The 18,726-nt window shown below is 44.2% G+C and overlaps 1 protein-coding gene across 1 annotated transcript; it reads right to left on the reverse strand.

The window, feature by feature from the left end:
- Positions 1-7,003: 7,003 nt before the first annotated feature.
- Positions 7,004-8,824, reverse strand: Ubqlnl (ubiquilin like). Its single transcript, XM_005370169.2, has one exon. The coding sequence runs from the start codon at positions 8,822-8,824 to the stop codon at positions 7,004-7,006; it is 1,821 nt and encodes a 606-aa protein (XP_005370226.2).
- Between the last annotated feature and the right edge of the window lie 9,902 nt (positions 8,825-18,726).

Consider the following 18,726-nt stretch of genomic DNA (forward strand, 5'->3'; position numbering starts at 1 on the left):
GGTGGGCAGCAGGAGGCTCAGGTCTGTTGGGGACACAGCTGAGGGGACAGGGGTGGGAAATGGAGATCATCCTTTCAGCAAGGGTGAAAGGAAAAAAGGAGTATCAAGAGGGCCTTGGGTCTTAGGGCAGGGGAAGTTGTAGTGTCCGCATGAAAAGGACCATAAGGTCACTTGGAGAGGGATGCTTTGGGTAAATTATGGAATTAAGATGTGTTAGTCAGGGCAAAACCACACAGGGCATAGGGAAATGCTCTTCAGGTGATGAGTAAGGGGATTATGGGGAGTAAATGCCTGGTTGGGGAATACACACCATTCTGCTGTGGCCCCGTCCTTCCTCTTAGGCAGGGCTCCAAACTGCCCTCATCTTGCTCCACAGACACCCTGTAGACCTTCTGAGCTGGAATCCATTCCATCAGGTCACCTCTGTGACCTCAGCGCTAGCATCACAGCCTCGCACCATGGAAACTAGAGACTCCAAGGTGATCAGAGTCCCTGGGAACCCCATTCTCCCCACTTCTTTATCTTACCTTTATCCTAAGTTTTTTATTTTTTAATTGATTTTTATTGAGCTTTACATTTTTCTCCGCTCCCCTCCCTGCCTTTCCCCTCCCGCCTTCAACCATGCCCCAAGGTCCCCATGCTCCCAATTTACTCAGGAAATCTTGTCTTTTTCCACTTCCCCTGTAGATTAGATCTATGTCTCTCTTAGTGTCCTCATTATTGTCTAGGTTCTCTGGGATTGTGGTTTATAGGCTGATTTTCCTAGTTTTATGTTTAAAAAACACTTATGAGCAAGTGTATGTGATAATTGTCTTTCTGGTTCTGGGTTACTTCACTCAAAATAATGTTTTCTATCTCCATCCATTTTCTTGCAAAATTCAAGATGTCGTTTTTTCTGCTGTGTAGTACTTCATTGTGTAAATGTACCACATTTCCCTTACCATTCTTCAGTTGAGGGGCATTTAGGTTGTTTCCAGGTTCTTGCTATGGCAAAGCTGCTATGAGCATAACTGAGCACATGTCCTTGTGGCACAATTAAGAATCCTTTGGATATATGCCCAAAAGAGTCTTGAGGAAAGTTGTTTCCTAATTTTCTGAGAAATCGCCACACTGACATCCAAAGGAGCTGTACCAGCTTGCATTCCCACCAGTAATGCAGAAGTATTCCTTTTTCCTCACAACCTCTCCAGCACAAGCTGTCTTCAATGTTTTTGATCTTGGACACTCTTACAGGTGTAAGATGGAATCTCAGAGTTGTTTTGATTTGCATTTTTCTGATGACTAAAAATGTTGAACATTTCCTTAAGTGTCTTTCAGCCATTTTAGATTCCTCTGTTGAGAGTTCTCTGTTTAGGTTTGTACTCCTTTTTTTTTATTGGATTATGTGTTCTTTTGATGACCAATTTTGTGAGTTCTTTGTATATTTTGGAGATCAGACCTCTGTCTGATGTGGGGTTAGTGAAGATCTTTTCCCATTCTGTAGGCTGTCGTTTTGTCTTGTTGACCATGTCCTTTGCTTTACAGAAGCTTTTCAGTTTTAGGAGGTCCCATTTATTAATTGTTTTTTTTCAGTGTCTGTGTTGCTGAGGTTATATTTAGGAAGTTATTCCCTATGCCAATGTGATTGTTTTTTTTCAGTGTCTGTGTTGCTGAGGTTATATTTAGGAAGTTATTCCCTATGCCAATGTGTTTCAGTGTACTTCCCACTTTCTCATCTATAAGGTTCAGTGTGACTAGCTTTATGTTAAAGTCTTTGATCCATTTGGACTTGGTTTTGTGCGTGGTGATAGATATGGGTCTATTTTCATTCTTCTACATGTTGATTTCCAGTTGTGCCAGCACTGTTTGTTAAATATGCCTTCTTTTTTCCATTTTTTTTTTGCATCTTTGTCAAAAATCAGGTGTTCAAAGATTTGTGGATTGATATCCGAGTCTTCTATTTGGTTCCATTGGTCCTCCTGTCTGTTCTTATGCCAATACCAGGCCGTTTTCAGTACTGTACCTCTGTAGTCGAGTTTGAAGTCAGGGATTTTGATGCCTCCAGAAGTTCTTTTATTGTACAGGAATGTTCCTGTTACCCTTGGTTTTTTGCTTTTCCATATGAAGTTGAGTACCGTTCTTTCAAGGTCTTTGAAAAATTTTGCTGGGATTTTGATGGGCATTGCGTTGAATCTGTAGATTGATTTTGGTTATTCTAATTATTTATTAATAATGTGGACCCTAACTGATAATTCCTTTTTAGGTCAACAACCATCTTCCATACAACACTACACTATACATGGCAGATGAAGACTCAGAGTGGAATTGGAGCCTCTATAAAACGTTCCATAGGGATATATAGTGTCCCCTATTGAAAATTGAATTCAGTTATCCATACTTGAAGATGCTTTTCTGAAATTTTCAGTTTCTTTTCCTCTATATTCAACATTAACCAGAATATATATTTGTATATTTTCAAAGTATTTATTTGTTGATAGAAATAGTATGGGGTGAGAGAGGGATTAAAAATGACTGAAAGTTTTTCAATTCTATAATTTTTTGTACAGAGAAATGATCATATAAAGACACTACGCAAGGGAAATTATATAGAATTCAGATGAATATAGTAATGGATATTTGAGCTTTTACTTTTATCTAGCAAATACGCAGAGTGTGGCAAAGTAGTTAAATATTGCAAGTCTTAGGTGCGTCCGTGTTTAGATGACTTGAAATATGGGCTGGTTAAAACTATTCAATATATAAAAAAGCATAGTAAGATGAAAAGATACTAAAGGTTGTGATTGTACACAGATTAGTTAGTATAGAAAAGGGAGATATAGATATAGGCATAGACATAGATATAGATATATTAATGGCTTGTACAACAATTAAAAATCTGGACAATTATAATGCAGATCAGGAGGAACAGACAAAACTAGGTGTCAGGTGAGAGTGACAACCGACATCGCAGAAGTGAGAGAATAATCAACTGTCTCAAATGAGCCCAACAGATTCAAAGCGCTAAGGACTGACTATGAATTTTTTATCTTTTGTTTATTCTTTGACAAATTCAAAGGCAATAACAATATACATTGATTATATCTACCCATAATTCCCCCACCCATTCCCCCTAGACAACTCTCCATGCATCCGTCTTCCACCCTTCTGTTCGCTCTTTTGTTGTTTTGTTTCCTGTAACCCAGTAAGTCCAGCTAGCATGGACTGCTGATATATTAACTGATCTTCTTGGCCTAAGTTTGGGAACTTCTTGTGTAGGTAACTGAGCGCAATGTTCATGTCATGGTCAGAAGACAGCATTGCCATCGCTCCTCCCCATCCTCTGCACTGCTCTTCCATGATGTTTCCTGAGCCTTGGAAGGGTTGACATAGAGAGCCTGTCTATGGCTAAGAACTCAGGTTGACTGCTGAATTTCATAAAAAGCGAGCAGAAGGCCAACTGTAGAACAGTGGTAGGGGAACAGCAATCCTGATTTGAGGGTATTTAAGAACAAACGCATCAGAAAGCAAGTAGATCAAATAGGAGTGGGACAAACAAGAGAGGTTGTTGAGCTTAAAGGCATCTGAGTGCTGCTGTGCTTTGTCTTCTGAAGACTAGCCTCTGAGGGCTTTGTCTTCTGAAGACTAACCTCTGAGGGATTTGTTTTGATGAAAACCGTCCAAAGAGGAGGAGGAAACAGGTACAAGAGGGGAAAACGCAATCCCAAAAGCCTGAATCCTGAGTAGACAGAGTTAGCAAGTGTCCATCCGAGTGGATGGCTTGACTTGTGAATGCAGACTGCTTACTCATCATACCAGAATTGAGGCTGAATGTGTAAAATGAGGTGATGAGATGATTGTCATTGGACAACAAATGCTCACAAATGTCTCTTTGGGGCTCTTCTGACTTTTGGTCATAATAGGTAAAACATCCTTTAACACTAAGACTGAAAAAGATGATATATTAAAAGTTTCCAAAAGTTGGAAAGGTATGACACCTTCATCACAAAGGCTGAGAAATGACCAGGTCTGTTGTTCTGATGAGAGCAGTAACATCCATACCCCTGGGAAACTTGTTAAAAAATAAGTCTGAGCCCCATTCTAGATAGACTAAATCAAAACTTTCAGAATGTAGTTAGAAAACTGTGTTTTAAAACACTGCCCCAAGAGGATTCTGATGGGGATTCTCACTTCATTGCCCATAAAGTATGTGGTTAGGATGACTCATGAGATTAACTGAGGCCTTGAGTAATATATGTAAAAAAGGCCAGCGAACCTGGCTGGGTGCTTTCTTTGCCTGCACCAACTGGAGAGAGTTGGGTATAACTATGATGATTTTACTAGAGAACTGCTTCATTAATGGGTCCAAAAGTCATCTTGAAACTACAGAATTTGGGTCAAGAAGCATCCAGAGGTACAAGAATGATAGGCATTGATAACAAATGCAGGAGCTTTTGTGGTGCAGAAGAAGGACTTCAGTGGACAACTTCTATTCCAGACAACAGCCAAGGGAACCCTTGAAAGAGGGTCGTGTGGATGGGAGTTTTGTTCTGCCTGCGCTATGTGTTCCTAATTTTAAGATGGAGATGTTTGGGGAAATGGTGATGTTTTTGAGGACACTGAGTGTAAACAGAGATCAGTTCAGTATGTCAGAACGTAGAAGGATGAAAAACAGGAAGATGTATCACACCAAGCATGGTTGGTACATAACCGTCATACCAGCACTTGGAGAGACAGAAGCCAGAGGATCACAAGTTCTAGGCTAGCCTGGGCTGCATAAAAAGGCTCATTTCTATCAATCATTTGTCTGTCTGTCAACATATTTATCATCTATCTACATCTATTTATATCTACCTATAATCTACTTATCTACCATATGCTATTTGTATAAAGTGAGACTAATCAGATGTAGCTGTGTGAATAGTTTTGATGAGTTTTAGTGATTGCTATGATCTGCTGGCCTGGTCTGTCACCTGTGCACCCTGTCCCTTTAAGAGACAAGACCCGCCCTCTTCCAACCCTTCCCCTTAGCCTATACTCCTTCAGCCTGCACACACTCTCTCTTTTCATCTCTCTCCCAAAGAAATTCTGCAATATCTCCCTCTCTCTCTTACTCCTTCTCTCTTCTCCCCCCTCTCTCTCTCTCTCTCTCTCTCTCTCTCTCTCTCTCTCTCTCTCTCTCTCTCTGTGCCTCTCTCTTCTTCCCACTTCTCCCCTTCCCCCCTCCTTTTCCCTTCCACAATCCACTAAATAAACTATAACCACTTTTTCTGCATGGTGTCTCTCTGTCTCTCACCTGCCACTCAGGGGACCAACTGAGGTCTTCACATGCCGCCTCCCACCCTCCTGGGACCCACAGAGGCCTTGGGTAGTGGGACCTGGCTGCCCAGACTTGGAGAAGAGCTCCACTTTATCTAAACCATTACAGTGATGAAGCAGGGTCTGGAAAGGTTTCCTGGAAGTACTGGAACTTTGCAGTCCTGCTCCCTTTACAGTTGCTGATGAGAAATTCTAAGCCAGCTCTGGGATACAAGAGAGTCTGTCTCAAAAACAAAACAGCAAAAAGGAAGAATCTTTGTTTTGTCTATTTATTCAATGCCTGAAACCATGTCAACTTATTATAGCATGAATGTACTGCTTAATAATTAAACCTTAATTGGCTGTGTATCCTTCCAGGCAGGAATACTTTCATCAAGGTGGGGCTTGATGGAATGTGTGATATCATGCAGTGGTGGGAGTGTTCCTTGAAGGGCCAGGTGGGAATGACAGGAATCTGCAGTGAAGCTGGCAGGTAGCTAACTGTACTTATGGCTGACACTAGGAGACTAAGGCTTGTTATCACGGAAGTAATAATCAGTAAGAAGCCCCAATTATAAATGCCAATATCTCATTTGTATCTGAGTTCCTCCTACCTGCATCTATCAGGATCTACCATTCTTTTTCTTTCAAGCTAAATTCAGTTTTAAGAAACATGACCAAAAATCAATCTTCATCTGGGCCTATGTGAGATTTTCCTTTATTTCAGAAGTCTCTCCACTGCATTCCGTCTATTCTCATCCTGCTATGCATTTGCGTATATCTACCTGTATGCACATCCTAGGTTACACGTGTTAGTTCCCTGACACTGGATCATTATAGCAACTGTGAGTATCTATAAGACAACCCATACAATGTATTGTGTATCTGTAGGTAAAACAAAGATATCAAGCACATTTTGCTGATACGCTGGGGAAAAAAAGCCAAGCTAAACATGAATTCACAAGTTGTAGCATTAATTCTAGTTGGATTTAATAAATAAAACCCAGAATAAGATGTTAGGGGGCAAAGGCTGAAGGATCAGAGGAGCTGTGTGGCCAGCCACTAAAGAGACCTTTTACCTCTACCAATGCTCAGATCAAAAGGGCAATCCTGTTCTCAGACTATCTCTCAGACTGCAACCTCAGAATGCATCTGAGTTCCTTTCTCTTTACATCTTAAATTCGTCTCTCCACTCAACCATATTCCTTCCTGTCTCCACATCCCTACTGCTAGTTTAAAGGCATGGGACCCAAATACTAGGATTGAAGGTGTGAGCCATCACCCCCTGGCTTCTAGTTCTGATTTTCAGGCAAACTTTATCTGTTAAAATACAAACATCACTACAACAAGTAATCCCAGCATTCAGGCAGCAGAGGCAGAGGATTGTCACAGGTTGAAGGCCAGCTTGGTCTACATAGGAAGATTCTGTTTAAAAACAACAAAACAAGGCAAGCCTCAAATGAAGGAAAGTAGGTGTAGCCATTTTATTGACAGATCTTCCCGCCATGACCAGTGATCTAGTGTTCAGTTGAGCAAGCATTGATCGTTTTTTCCTGTTCTGGTACTTCTCCCAGTTGGAAGCATAGGAAAGGTAGGAAAGGCTGATGAGGAAGTCAAATGGGTCCACAGGCAGGTAGGAAGCAGATGGGAAGTCACGATGGTTAGGATTCCTGTGATCTCTTGAGCATGGGTCCACACTCAGGTAGGAAGCAGTGGAAAGACATGATGGTTAGGATTCCTGTGATCTCTTGAGCTTGTGAACAGCAGCGTTTGTGTCACCATCAGTAGCAATGAGTGCTTGCAGATTGGCATCGTCATTCACAAATCCCAGGGCCTGGAGATGCTCCATCTGCTTGTGGAAATGAACCTCAGGAGATTGTAAGAAATAGGAAGGGTCTCCAGATTGGGGCTGTGATTTCTGCAGCACTGTTCCAGATTGGGGGCCGCATTCAGGCTCAGTCATGTCTGACACATTCAGGGTCCAGGGCACTGCATCAGGGTAGCTACAGCTGGAAGGAGGAAACCAACCTAGACCCAAAAGGTAAGGCTCAATGCATGGCAAAAGAATAGGAAACTCTGTAGCCAATAGCTGTAGACCATGCTCGATCTGTAGTATTGCTTGTGATGTTTTAGGGTTGGCTAGGGCTAAAAGCAACTCTGAAAGCTGTGATGACTGCAAGGATGTGGGAGTTTGTTGTCTCCACTGTTCATTCTGCTGGGGCATATTCATGAGCAGCAGCATCTGAGCAGCCATGTATGGGTAGTTCCTAAGCAATTGGACCATTCCTCCTGTGAGCTGAGAGCTGGTCTGCTCACCTGACTGCTGGAGATCTCTCTCTAACCCCTGATCAGAGCTACCCACAGGGATGGCCGTACCCTTATCATCTTCCTGAAGCTCCTGGGTGACGACTGTGCTGAGTAAGGTTGGAATCCCAGCTGGCTGCTGAATAGCACAGACATGGCTTTGGCCCTCAGTGGTGACCGAGGCTGGATTTTCCCTGGAAGCATCATGAGCAATGCTTAGAGTAGGATTTGTTGGGGTGATTGATGATAATCCACAAGAATTAGCATAAATGTCTCGGGCAGGGGGGCAGACCAATTGTTCCTCAGATGGCAGAGGAAATGGGGAAGGAGTCTGGACTTGCTCTACCACTTGACCAGCCAGAAGGGTTGTAAAAGAGTTGCCCCCCAAAAGATCATGCATCCCATTGAGCATTTGGTCATTGAAATCATAGGTCTGGCCCAGGGCATTGTTCCCATTTGGAATTGTCTCTAAGCCCAGGTAGGGCTGTGGGTTCAGTAGATGCTCAAGGTTCTGTGCTGGTTGATTGATCTGCATTATCTCTTGAATAACAGCCAGGTGCCTGGCCAACTCCAGAGTGTGACATAGGATCTCAGAATTGTCGATGAGATGGGAAATTTCTGGGTTCTGCTGCAACAGTTCTTGCATGTCTGGATGTTCTGAGATCAGCTGACGCATGAAATCAATATTGGACAACATCCTCTGAACACAAAGATTCTCCAGCATCTGTGCAGTATGCTCTGGACTGTCCACTTCTGGGCTTTGAGTACCCACATTGGGTGCGTCAGACCCCATGAGGAGGGATGATTCCTCTTTGGTTTGACCCATGCCTGCAGACTGGCACACCCTACTGCTATTTCCTTTGGTGCTTCTGTCTTGATGGCAGGGATTGTTCATTGACAGGTTCTGGAAAGAATGAGCCAGAGATCTGGAGCCATACTTGGACTTGATGACCACGTGAATGGTTTGGCCATCTTTGATGCCCCTGTGACTCAGTATGTCATGGTCTTTGAGAAGGCAGCCCATGGAAACCAGTACCAGTTGGTCCATTTGGCATTGGAAGTGAGCAGACAGGTTCTCTTTGAATTGCCTCACTGAGGTGTCACCCGCTACTGGAAAGCTGTTCAGGTGTCCCGGTGTCTTCACAATCACTCGAATGACACTTGGAGAGCTATTCCCATCTGCAGGCACACCTGCAGGACATCTGCTCTGGGGCATCCTAGGTGTTCGAGAGATAATCTGAGGCATAGACCTTCGTGGGGAGGCAGATGGGAAGCAGCCAGAAGCAGGGGCAGAGAGAGGCGAGGGCAGGCAAATGTACTGCTGGCCTTCAGGGCAGGAGCTGTGTTCTAAGATCATAGGTTAGTTTTTCTTGGCGCCCCCAAGAAGAATGAATGGGCTGAGTCCAGTATTAATCGGTGTCATGCCCTCACCCCAATTCTCCAGATGTGGCCCAGCTGAGGCCTGGCTTGGCTACTGACTCATACTTGGCACAGAGTGGACTAAGTGGTGATGACCCTTCACTGCTGTCCCACCCAAAGGGCATGACCTGTTAAGAAAAGAAATATTGTGATGTCAGCTTAAGCCTCACAATATGTCCTGATGAAGTAGGGACATATACATTTGAGAAAGTGAGGATGTCACTCTCCATAATAAAATTAATTAGCACAGTTTCAAGAATGGAGATAAAATTTCTTACTAAATAGGAGTAGTAGAAGTAGTAGTTAAACAGGTATAGAATGTGCATTTTTTATATGTCTTTGTTTAGTTCCCTCTTTGGAATAATAGGGTTAAAGTATAAAGTATTGGATTTGTTGAAACACTTAAAGAATAAAACTCATTCCAGAGAGCAAGAACGAAATCTGCATTGATGTGAGATTCCCCTCTGTATGCTGTGAATATGTTTTTATTACCATTAGCTAATAAGGAAGCTGCTTTGGCCAATGGCTTAGCAGAGCAAAGCCAGGTAGGAATCTGGAGAGAGACAGAGACAATAGGTGGAGTCAGAGATGCCCTGTAACAACTGCAGGAGACAGATGCCGCAGATCCTTACCTGTAGGCTACGTCCTTGTGATGATACACAGATTAATAGAAGTGGGTTAATTTAACATATAAGACTTAAATAATAAGAATCCTGAACTAAGAGGCTAAAAACTGTTGTAATACATATAAATTCTGTGTGATTTTTCGGGTCTGGGCAGCCAAGAACAAAGAAGCAGTCTCCATTCACACTGCATCACAGAAAGGGCTTCTTAGGTTTGCTCTTGATCAGGACACAGTGAATGTTAAAAAGGAGAAGGAGAGGAGAATCAATGAAACAAGCCCTTAATCCCAGCTCTCTGAAAGCAGAGCCAGGTAGATGTCTATGGTGAGCCTGGTCTACGTAACGAACTAGAGTCCAACCAAGGCCACATAGGGAGACCTTGTCTCAAAATTTAAATTAATTAAGTAAAATATTATTGTTTTTACTCTTTATTGACTCTTTGTAGATTTCACATCATGCATCCTGATCCCACTCATCTCCCTGTCCCCTCACTCCTGGCTTCTGCCCTTGCAACCTTGCCCCCAAACAAAATTTAATAGGAAAAAACAAAAGAATTTTTTTTTTAACCTCAGCGTGAAATCTGTAATGTGACTCATTGAGTCACACAGTAGACCATTCAGCTGATACATCTTTAATTGTTTAGATTTTTGGGGCGGGAGTATGTGGGTTTTTTCTGTTTTGTTTGTTTGTTTGTTTGTTTTGAGACAAAACCAGCTATGTGTAATAGATCTCACTGTCCTGGAATTAGCTCTGTAGACCAGGCTGGCATTGATCTCATGGAGATTCACCTGCCTCTGCCTCCAGGGTGCTGGGATTAAAGGCGTGCACCACCACCACTCAGCCCATACATCATTGTTTGTAAGTGTTCATTCCAATGAATCATTGGTCTGGTTCAAGGCCTCTAGCTTCTGCTACACCATTAACACAGGGTCCCTCAGTGGGACCCCTCTAAAATATCCTGTTGTTGCCTTGTGTTATGGAGATCTCATAGCTTTGGATCTGCAGGTCCAGCCCCTTCACACATTCCAGCAGTTCATAGAGGATGTGGGTTTGGGGTGGGCTAACTCATAGTCCTGGTTCTGGACCTGGGTGGTAGCTGGGTTGACCAGCTGCCAACATTCCTTTATTGTCACCATCCTGGTTGTAATGATCTGTCTGGTCGCTTTAAGAGACAAGCCCTGCCCACTCCCCACTTCCCCCCACACCCTCCAACCCTGCCTCTCCCCTGTCAGCTGAGGCAGGCAGATCTTCCTTCCTGCTTGCAGCCTGAGTCTCTTCCTTTTCCATCTCCCTCTCGAAGAGCCAAATCCTGCTTCTATCTCTCACCTCTCTCTCTCTCTCTCTCTCTCTCTCTCTCTCTCTCTCTCTCTGTCTGTCTGTCTCTCTCACTCTCTCTGCCTCTCTGCTCTTCTTCCCTTCTCCCCTTCCTCTCTATAACCCACTAAATAAATATCCAACCTCACTCTGGATAGTGTTCCTATACATGTTGCTGTAGTTTTCCTGCTGCCCCGTGTCGCTCCCTGCCAGGAACCAGCTGCCTTACAAGAACTGGAGTGTTGTCTCCTGGCATGCCCATCTGTCTGTCTCTCCTTGTGGCCTGCTGCAGCCACTCAGGGAACTGCACCATCCCTGCCTGTGACTGGTTGCTTTTGGGATCCACTGTTCACTGCCTGCCGCCACATAGCCTGCTGCCACCACTCAGGGACCTGCAGGGTTTCTGTCACTGCAGCCATGGGGGATCCTGTAACATTTTCTAATTAATCCATTACACTGGTAAGCTCATCAGCCAAGTGTAAGAGATAGCAAGGAGCAGGATCAGTTTCCCTGCTCACACCCTCAGGTCCCTCTCACGCATACTCATACCACCAGTGTCAGTTCTACTGTTTTGCACATGCAAGATGCAAGGCTTGCTCTCCAGATTGCCATACTTGGTAAGGGGCAGAGCCAACTCCTTTCTTCTCCCAGCCCCTAGGTCAGCTCTCCCGCCTGACACAGGTGGCAAGAGCTGGGGGGGGTCATATTTCCTTTACCCTTGCCATCCCTGGCATACAAGGGAGAAGGCAGGGGCAGGTCACCTGCTCTCACACCTACAGGCCTACCTCATCTATCCCCCCTCACCAACAGAGTCAGCACTAGTGTGTTGCCCAGGCAAGGTGCCATGCCCACGCTCCTGTGTGCTGCAGCTGGTAAGGGGCAGGAACAGTCCTCCCTCCCACTCTCGTGACCTCAAGGCCAGGTCTCCCACACACCACAGGTGGCAAGAGGGGAGGAGGGGACCCAACTCTCTCTCCCACTTCACCTTATGGTAGGTGAAGGGTGGGGCCAGATCTCCCACAAGCCTTTGCAGCACCAGATCACTGGCACCTCCTGCCAACTGGGTCAGCTCTACTGTGCCACCCTAGCAAGGTGTAGAGCCTGCTCTCCAGAGTGCTGCAGGCAGTGAGGGGCAGGATCTGCTCTCCCACTCTCCTGACCCCGGTACCAGATTTTCCTACTTGCTTAGGTGTTGAGGGATGAGGAACAAGGGGTAAGTGGACTCTTTCTCCCTTACCCACACCACGGACTGTGGGGCTAGCTCTCCAACTCTCAACCAGCTCACCTGTAACCAGGCCAGTATGGAAATCTCTTCTGCACTTCCCTGAAGAGATGAGAGGCCTACTCCTTTAGTCCTATAGTTGGTAAGCAGCAGAGTTAACTTTGTGCAGCCCTATCCTCACTGCTCTCAGTGGTAACAGGAGCCATGGATATCAACACAGACCATGACAGCAACACAAGCCCAGACGACACCATGGCCCTGGGTGGCAGTACAGACTACTCAGCTCCACATGGCCCTGGCAGAGGCTCAGCCCCCAGACATAACAGGGCCCTAGGTGGTGGCCCAGGCCCTTTATGTCAGTGTGGCTTTTAGTGGCACTGTGAGCCATAGACATCAATACAGACCCAACCGTGGGTGGACCGTGGACCGAGACATAGACCTTGGCAGCAGCCTGGCCTAACTGAAGATATTCATGGTCTGCTCACTGCCTTCTGACCCCAGGTGGGCGAGTGCCATTACGATGAGCATGCGTGGGGTGGAGAAATGGGAGAGGGGCAGAATGGTTAGTGTGCTGTGGTAAGAGGCAGTTCTGAAGAAGCCAGGGTGGCAGGGAATGGCTCGTGTTGGGCTACTTGTTACCAGGACCAGGGTGATGGCTGGGTCTGGGCTACTGCCTAGGGCTATGTCTGAGTTCTTAATCCTAACATAGCTGATGTCTATGACCCACGTTGCCACCAAGACCACAGGGATGCCCAGGGTCTGGGCCACCACACGTGGCTATGCTGCCCTTGGGCCATGTTGATCTGAGTGGCCATGCTGCCACCAGAGAACACAATGACATTCAGACATGATCTTCTGCTGGGGTCATATCTCAATTCATTGCCCTGCAGCAGCCAGCATCTGTGTTGATGTGCATGGTTTTGGCAACGATTGAAGGTCATGTGGATGATCCAGGTCTGGTCACACACCTGAGTCCATGACAGGGTACAAGGGCCATGCTGACACCAAGACCAGACCAATCTGAAAGGTCTGTGTGATCCTTGGCCTTGGTGATATGTGGGCCAGTGTAGGGCTATGTCTGGGTCCATGGCACTACCACAGCCAGGGCCTGGATTGACAGCCATGGCTCCTGATACCACCAAAGGCCACACAAATACTGAGGGTCTGGGCCATCCCCTGAGGTCAGATGGGGATCTGAGGGGCCTACTGCAGCTAGAGTCATACAGAGATGAGTGGCCTGCACTGCCACAAGGTACCATGGCAACATCCAGGTTGCTGATTAGGACCAAGTATGGGTCCATAGTCCTATCATAGTGGGATCTGCATTGATGTCTCAGAGTTGTAGCCAAAGCAATAAGCAACAAAAGGAGATCAGTGGGATACAAATTGGAAATGAAGAAATTTAATTTTTGCTATTTGCAGATGATATGATAGTACCCATTAGCGACCACAAAAATTCTGCCAGTAAACACCTAAAATTGAAAAATACCTTCAGTAATGTGGTGGGATACAATATTAACTAAAAAAATAAAATCACCATCCTATAAACAAATGATAAATGGGCTGAAAAAACTGAGGGAAATATCACCCTTCACAATAGTCATAAGTAATAAAGAATATCTTGGGGTAACTCTAACCAAACAGGGAAAGATCTGATGACAAGAACTTCATGTCTTTGAAGAATGAAATTGAAGAAGATATCATAAAATGAAACTATCTCCCACAGTCTTGAATAGGTAGGATTAATATAGTAAAAATGTCCATCCTGCCAAAAGCAATCTACAGATTCAATGCAGTCCCCATCATAATACTAACACAATTCTTCATAGACCTCGAACTATGATAATAAAAACAGCTTGATATTGGTATAAAAGAAACATGTGGATCAATGGAATCAAATTGAGGGCACTGACATTAATCCACACACCTATGAACACCTAATTTTTGACAAAGAAGCAAAATTGTACAGTGGAAAAATGAAAGCAGCCTCAACAAATGGTGCTGGCTTAGCCGAATGATGGCATGTAGAAGAGTGCAAATAGGTTAAAGTCTAGCTCCATGCACAAAGCTCAAGTCTAAGTGGATTGAAGACTTCAATGAAAAATTTAGTTACACTGAACCTCATACAAGAGAAAGTGGGAAATCGCCTTGAATGCATTGGCACAGGAGACCACTTTAATATAACACCAGTAGCACAGACACTGAGAACAACATTAAAAAATGGGACCTCCTGAAACCAAGAAGTTTCTGTAAGGCAAAAGATATGATAAATAAAATAACAGCATACAGAATGGGAAAAAATCTTCAACAACCCCATATCTGACAGAGGACTGATCTCCAAATATATAAAGAACTCAAGAAACTAGACATCAAAATACCAAATAACCCAATTTAAAAATGGGGTACAGAACTAAACAGAAAATTCTCAACAGAAGAAACTCAAATGGCCAAAAGACATTGAAGGAATTGCTCAACATCCTTAATCATTAGGGTAAGGCATGTGAAAATGACTCTGAGATATCATCTTACACATATTTGATAGACTTAGATAACAAACACTGATGACAGCTTAAGCTGGAGAGGATGTGGAGTAAGAGGAACACTCCTTCACTGCAGGTGGTGGTACAAACTTGTACAGTCACTTAGGAAATCAATATGGCAATTTTTTAGAAAATTGTGAATCATCCTACCTCAAGACTCAGCAATACCACTCTTGGGCATATACCCAAAAGATGCTCAATCATACCCCAAGAACACTTTCTCTAAAATGTTCATAGAAGCATTATTCATAATAGCCAGAACCTAGAAACACTCTAGATGCCCCTCAGTTGAAAAATGGATAAAGAAAATGTGATACATTTACACAATGGAGTATTAATCATTTCCTAGGAAGAGGAAATAGGTAAGATATCCTGGGTAACCTGGAGGGAAGGGGAGGGAGTGGGGGATGAGGATAAAAAAAATATGATGGTAGAGTTGGGGGAGAGACAGAGAAGGAGAACAATGAAAGAGTTATCTTGATAGAGGGAGCCATTTTAGAGTTAAGGAGAAACCTATTGCTAGGGATATTCACAGGAATTTACAAAGATGACCACAGTTAAGACTCCTTGCAAAGAAACTGGTCATAAAAACAAATAATCTAATTTAAGAAAATGGAGTACAGACCTAAAAAGAATCCTCAACAAAGGAATCTGAAATGGCTTAAAGACACTTAAGAAAATGCTCAGCATCCTTAGCCATCAGAAAAAATGCAAATCAAAACAATTCTGAGATTCCAACTTATAACTGTAAGAATGGCCAAAATCAAAAACAATGATGACAACTTATGCTCGAGAGCTTGTGGGGTAAAGGGAAGAATCCTACATTGCTGGTAGGACTGCAAGCTGGTACAGCCCCTTTGGATATCAGTGTGGTGATTTCTCAGAAAATTAGGAAACAACATTCTAAAATACCCAGCAATACCACTTTTGGGTATATATCCAAATGATGCTCAATCATACCACAAGGACTATGTTCATAGGAGCATTGTTTCTCATAGCCAGAACCTGGAAACAACTTAATGCCCCTGGACCGAAAAACGGATAAGGAAAATGTGATACATTTACACAATGGAGTACTACACAACAGAATAAAATAACAACATCTTGAATTCTTCAGGTAAATGGATGGATCTAGAAAACACCATTTTGAGTGATGTAATCCAGACCCAGAAAGACAATTATCATATGTACTCACTCATAGATGGTTTTTAAACATAAAGCAAAGAAAACCAGCCTATGAATCACAATCCCAGAGAATTGTACAGACAACAGTGAGTACCCTAAGAGAGACATACATGGATCTAATCTACATGGGAAAGAGAAAAAAGACAAGATCTCCTGAGTAAACCTGGAGCATGGGGACCTTGGGGGAGGATTGAAAGAAAGGAGAGAGGCAGGGAAGGGAGCAGAGAAAAATGTAGAGCTCAATAAAAATTAACTAAAATGAATTATTAAAACAACACTCCTTGCAATAATGGGAAGTTGCCTGAACTGGCCTTTCCCAGTAATAAGATTGATAACTATCCTAATTGTCATCATAGGACCTTCATCTAGTAAATGATGAAAATATAAGCAGAGATCCACAGCCAAGCCCTAGGCCTAGCTCCTAGAGTCCAGTCAGAGAGGAAGGAGGGATAACATCAGCAAAGGGGTCAAGATCATGATGGGAAAAACCACAGAGATAGCAGACCTGATCTAGTGGGAGCTCATGGACTCTGAACTGACATCTGGGGAACCTGCAAGGGACCAAACTAGGCCCTCTGAAATTGGGTGACAATTGTGTGGCTTGCTTTGTTTATGTCTCCCCTGGCAGTAAGGTCAGAATTTATCCCTAATGCATGAACTGGCTGTTGGAGCCCATTCACTATGGTGGGTTACCTTGCTCAGTCATGATGGAGTGGGGAGGGGCTTAGTCCTGCCTCAAATTGATCTGCCAGGATTTGTTGACTGTCCATGGGATCTCTGAGAAGTGGATCAGGTGTGTGGAGGAAGGGGAGACAACTGTGGTTGTTAAGTAAAATGAATAAAATCCTTTTTAAAAAAAAGAATCAGTGCTAGGGCTACTAAGAAGCCTGTCAGGACCAGGCTAAAGTTCATATGGGATGGACCCAGGTACATAAAGTTTGTCATCCAGGACTCACCTGCCATCAGCACGCAGGGGAGACACCCAGTAAAGGGCAGAAACTGGGTTGGGTGCTGAGTCTCGGCCCCAGGCACCTACTTTGTATGATAAACCCCTCCAGTTGAGCTTCAGCACAATGGGTCTGCTAACTTTCTGTAGGCCTCCATGAGTGCAGGAACCTACAGGGCAGAGCAAGCAAGATATGAGCTAGCTACAAAGCATATAACCCACAGATGCAGAGGATGGAGTGTAATCAGTACATGTGTGCTTGAGAACATGCTCATGCAACTGCATGCATAATCATATAAATAGACTGATTTTGCATGGATAGAGATGAATGCATGTGCCTGGCTATTAGATGTATAAATGGCTGCATATGTGGATATGTCCATGAGAAGATACCGGTCTTGGTACAATCAGGAAACTGAAGACTTATTCCTTAGCGAGACCTTTACTGGCCTCTCAATCGTCCCTAAGGCTACTGTAGCAATCACGCATTTGGCCCAGTAAATAGAGAAACAAAATCTTGGGGAATTCAGTCTGTGAACTCACCCGGAGCCAGGGGTGGACCAGGGTGTCTGGAAGACTGTTCCTGTTCCTTCTCCCGCTCACACTCACTTAGTCGTCCCTCAAGGACGTCCACCTCCTCTTGGAGAGCATGAAAGCTTCGGAAGTCAGCGTCAGCCAGAAGCTTCAGGCTCAGACTGGCATTAGTGACCTGAGGGAATGAGATCCCAGGAATGTGGATCACAAGGTGTCCTCAAGCTCAACTGGCACTCTCGATTTTCTGGGTTCGGCATCTTCTCTAGAAAGCGAAAGTGTCTATGATAGCTAACCAGGTAACAAAGGAGGCTGTGAGAAGAAGTGGGGGAAGGGGGAGCACTTTAATCCATCTATACACCTGCTTCCTGAGTTGGTGGAGGAGCTCCTGGGCCCCGCTGACACCTGCCTTGACCTGAAGCTGGGATATCAACTCCTGTGCATGTTCCAGTTCTAGGCATCGCAGGTTGAACACTGGGTTGTCATATTGGGACCCAGTGACACCAGGATTCCTGGACTCCAGCGTGTGACTCACTTCCAAAGTCTGACTGTATTGTTCCTCCAAATGTCAAGGAGCCCGACTCTTCTCATCCATTTACATCCACCTTCTGTCTATCACTTTACTTAACATTAGTAATAAGCCCACTTCTGACCTGAGAACACTCAGGTCCCTGTTTTTCTGAAGGAAAGAAAATACCACCTATACTATTCATAGAACCTTTAGAGCCACCCAACACTTAGAACTAGCACAAAAGATAAACAATACCAGCTTCCAGTCTGGCCATATATCATGAAGCTTCCCCGGGAGTCCAGCAAGTAAGGTTTGCTAGACCATTAGCAACACTGGACTACAGATATAGTATTTCACTCCCTTGCCCTTCTTATAGACTCAGTGCCAAGCTTTCCAGACCAACACTTCCACGTGGCACCTCTAGTTCAGTTCATTATGGCAAATCTGCTCTTTGATCCTCCACATTGATCATCCTGCGTTCAACCCTTTGATTAGATGATATGCATGTCTGTGTTTCCCCCGTATTGTTTTTCAATGGATCTACAACCAGTATTTTATCTATCAATGTAAGAAGCTCCTATAAACATTATAAGCCATGCTTTACTGTGGGAAACATTAAGAATAGTACCAAATTTCCCTTTCTTCCTTAGGTTTGATCTCAAGTCCAGGGAATCATTGCCATGGAGTCATGGCTAAACTGAAGTCGGTAAAAGATGGTCTTGCAATTGCCCCATCTCCAGCACTCACTCACCCTGGACAGCTGTTGTTCATACTTGCCAATGAAATCCTGTAGTGTACTTTGTAGCTGTTCCAGCTGCTGCAGGAATATCGAGTTGTTGGGCAGATGGACCACACAC

This window comes from Microtus ochrogaster, unplaced genomic scaffold, assembly GCF_000317375.1.
Source record: "Microtus ochrogaster isolate Prairie Vole_2 unplaced genomic scaffold, MicOch1.0 UNK73, whole genome shotgun sequence".
Taxonomy (NCBI): domain Eukaryota; kingdom Metazoa; phylum Chordata; class Mammalia; order Rodentia; family Cricetidae; genus Microtus; species Microtus ochrogaster.

Excerpts from the sequence above, each read along its gene's own strand:
- Ubqlnl (XM_005370169.2), bottom strand. The coding sequence starts at position 8,824 with ATGCCTCAGATTATCTCTCGAACACCTAGGATGCCCCAGAGCAGATGT.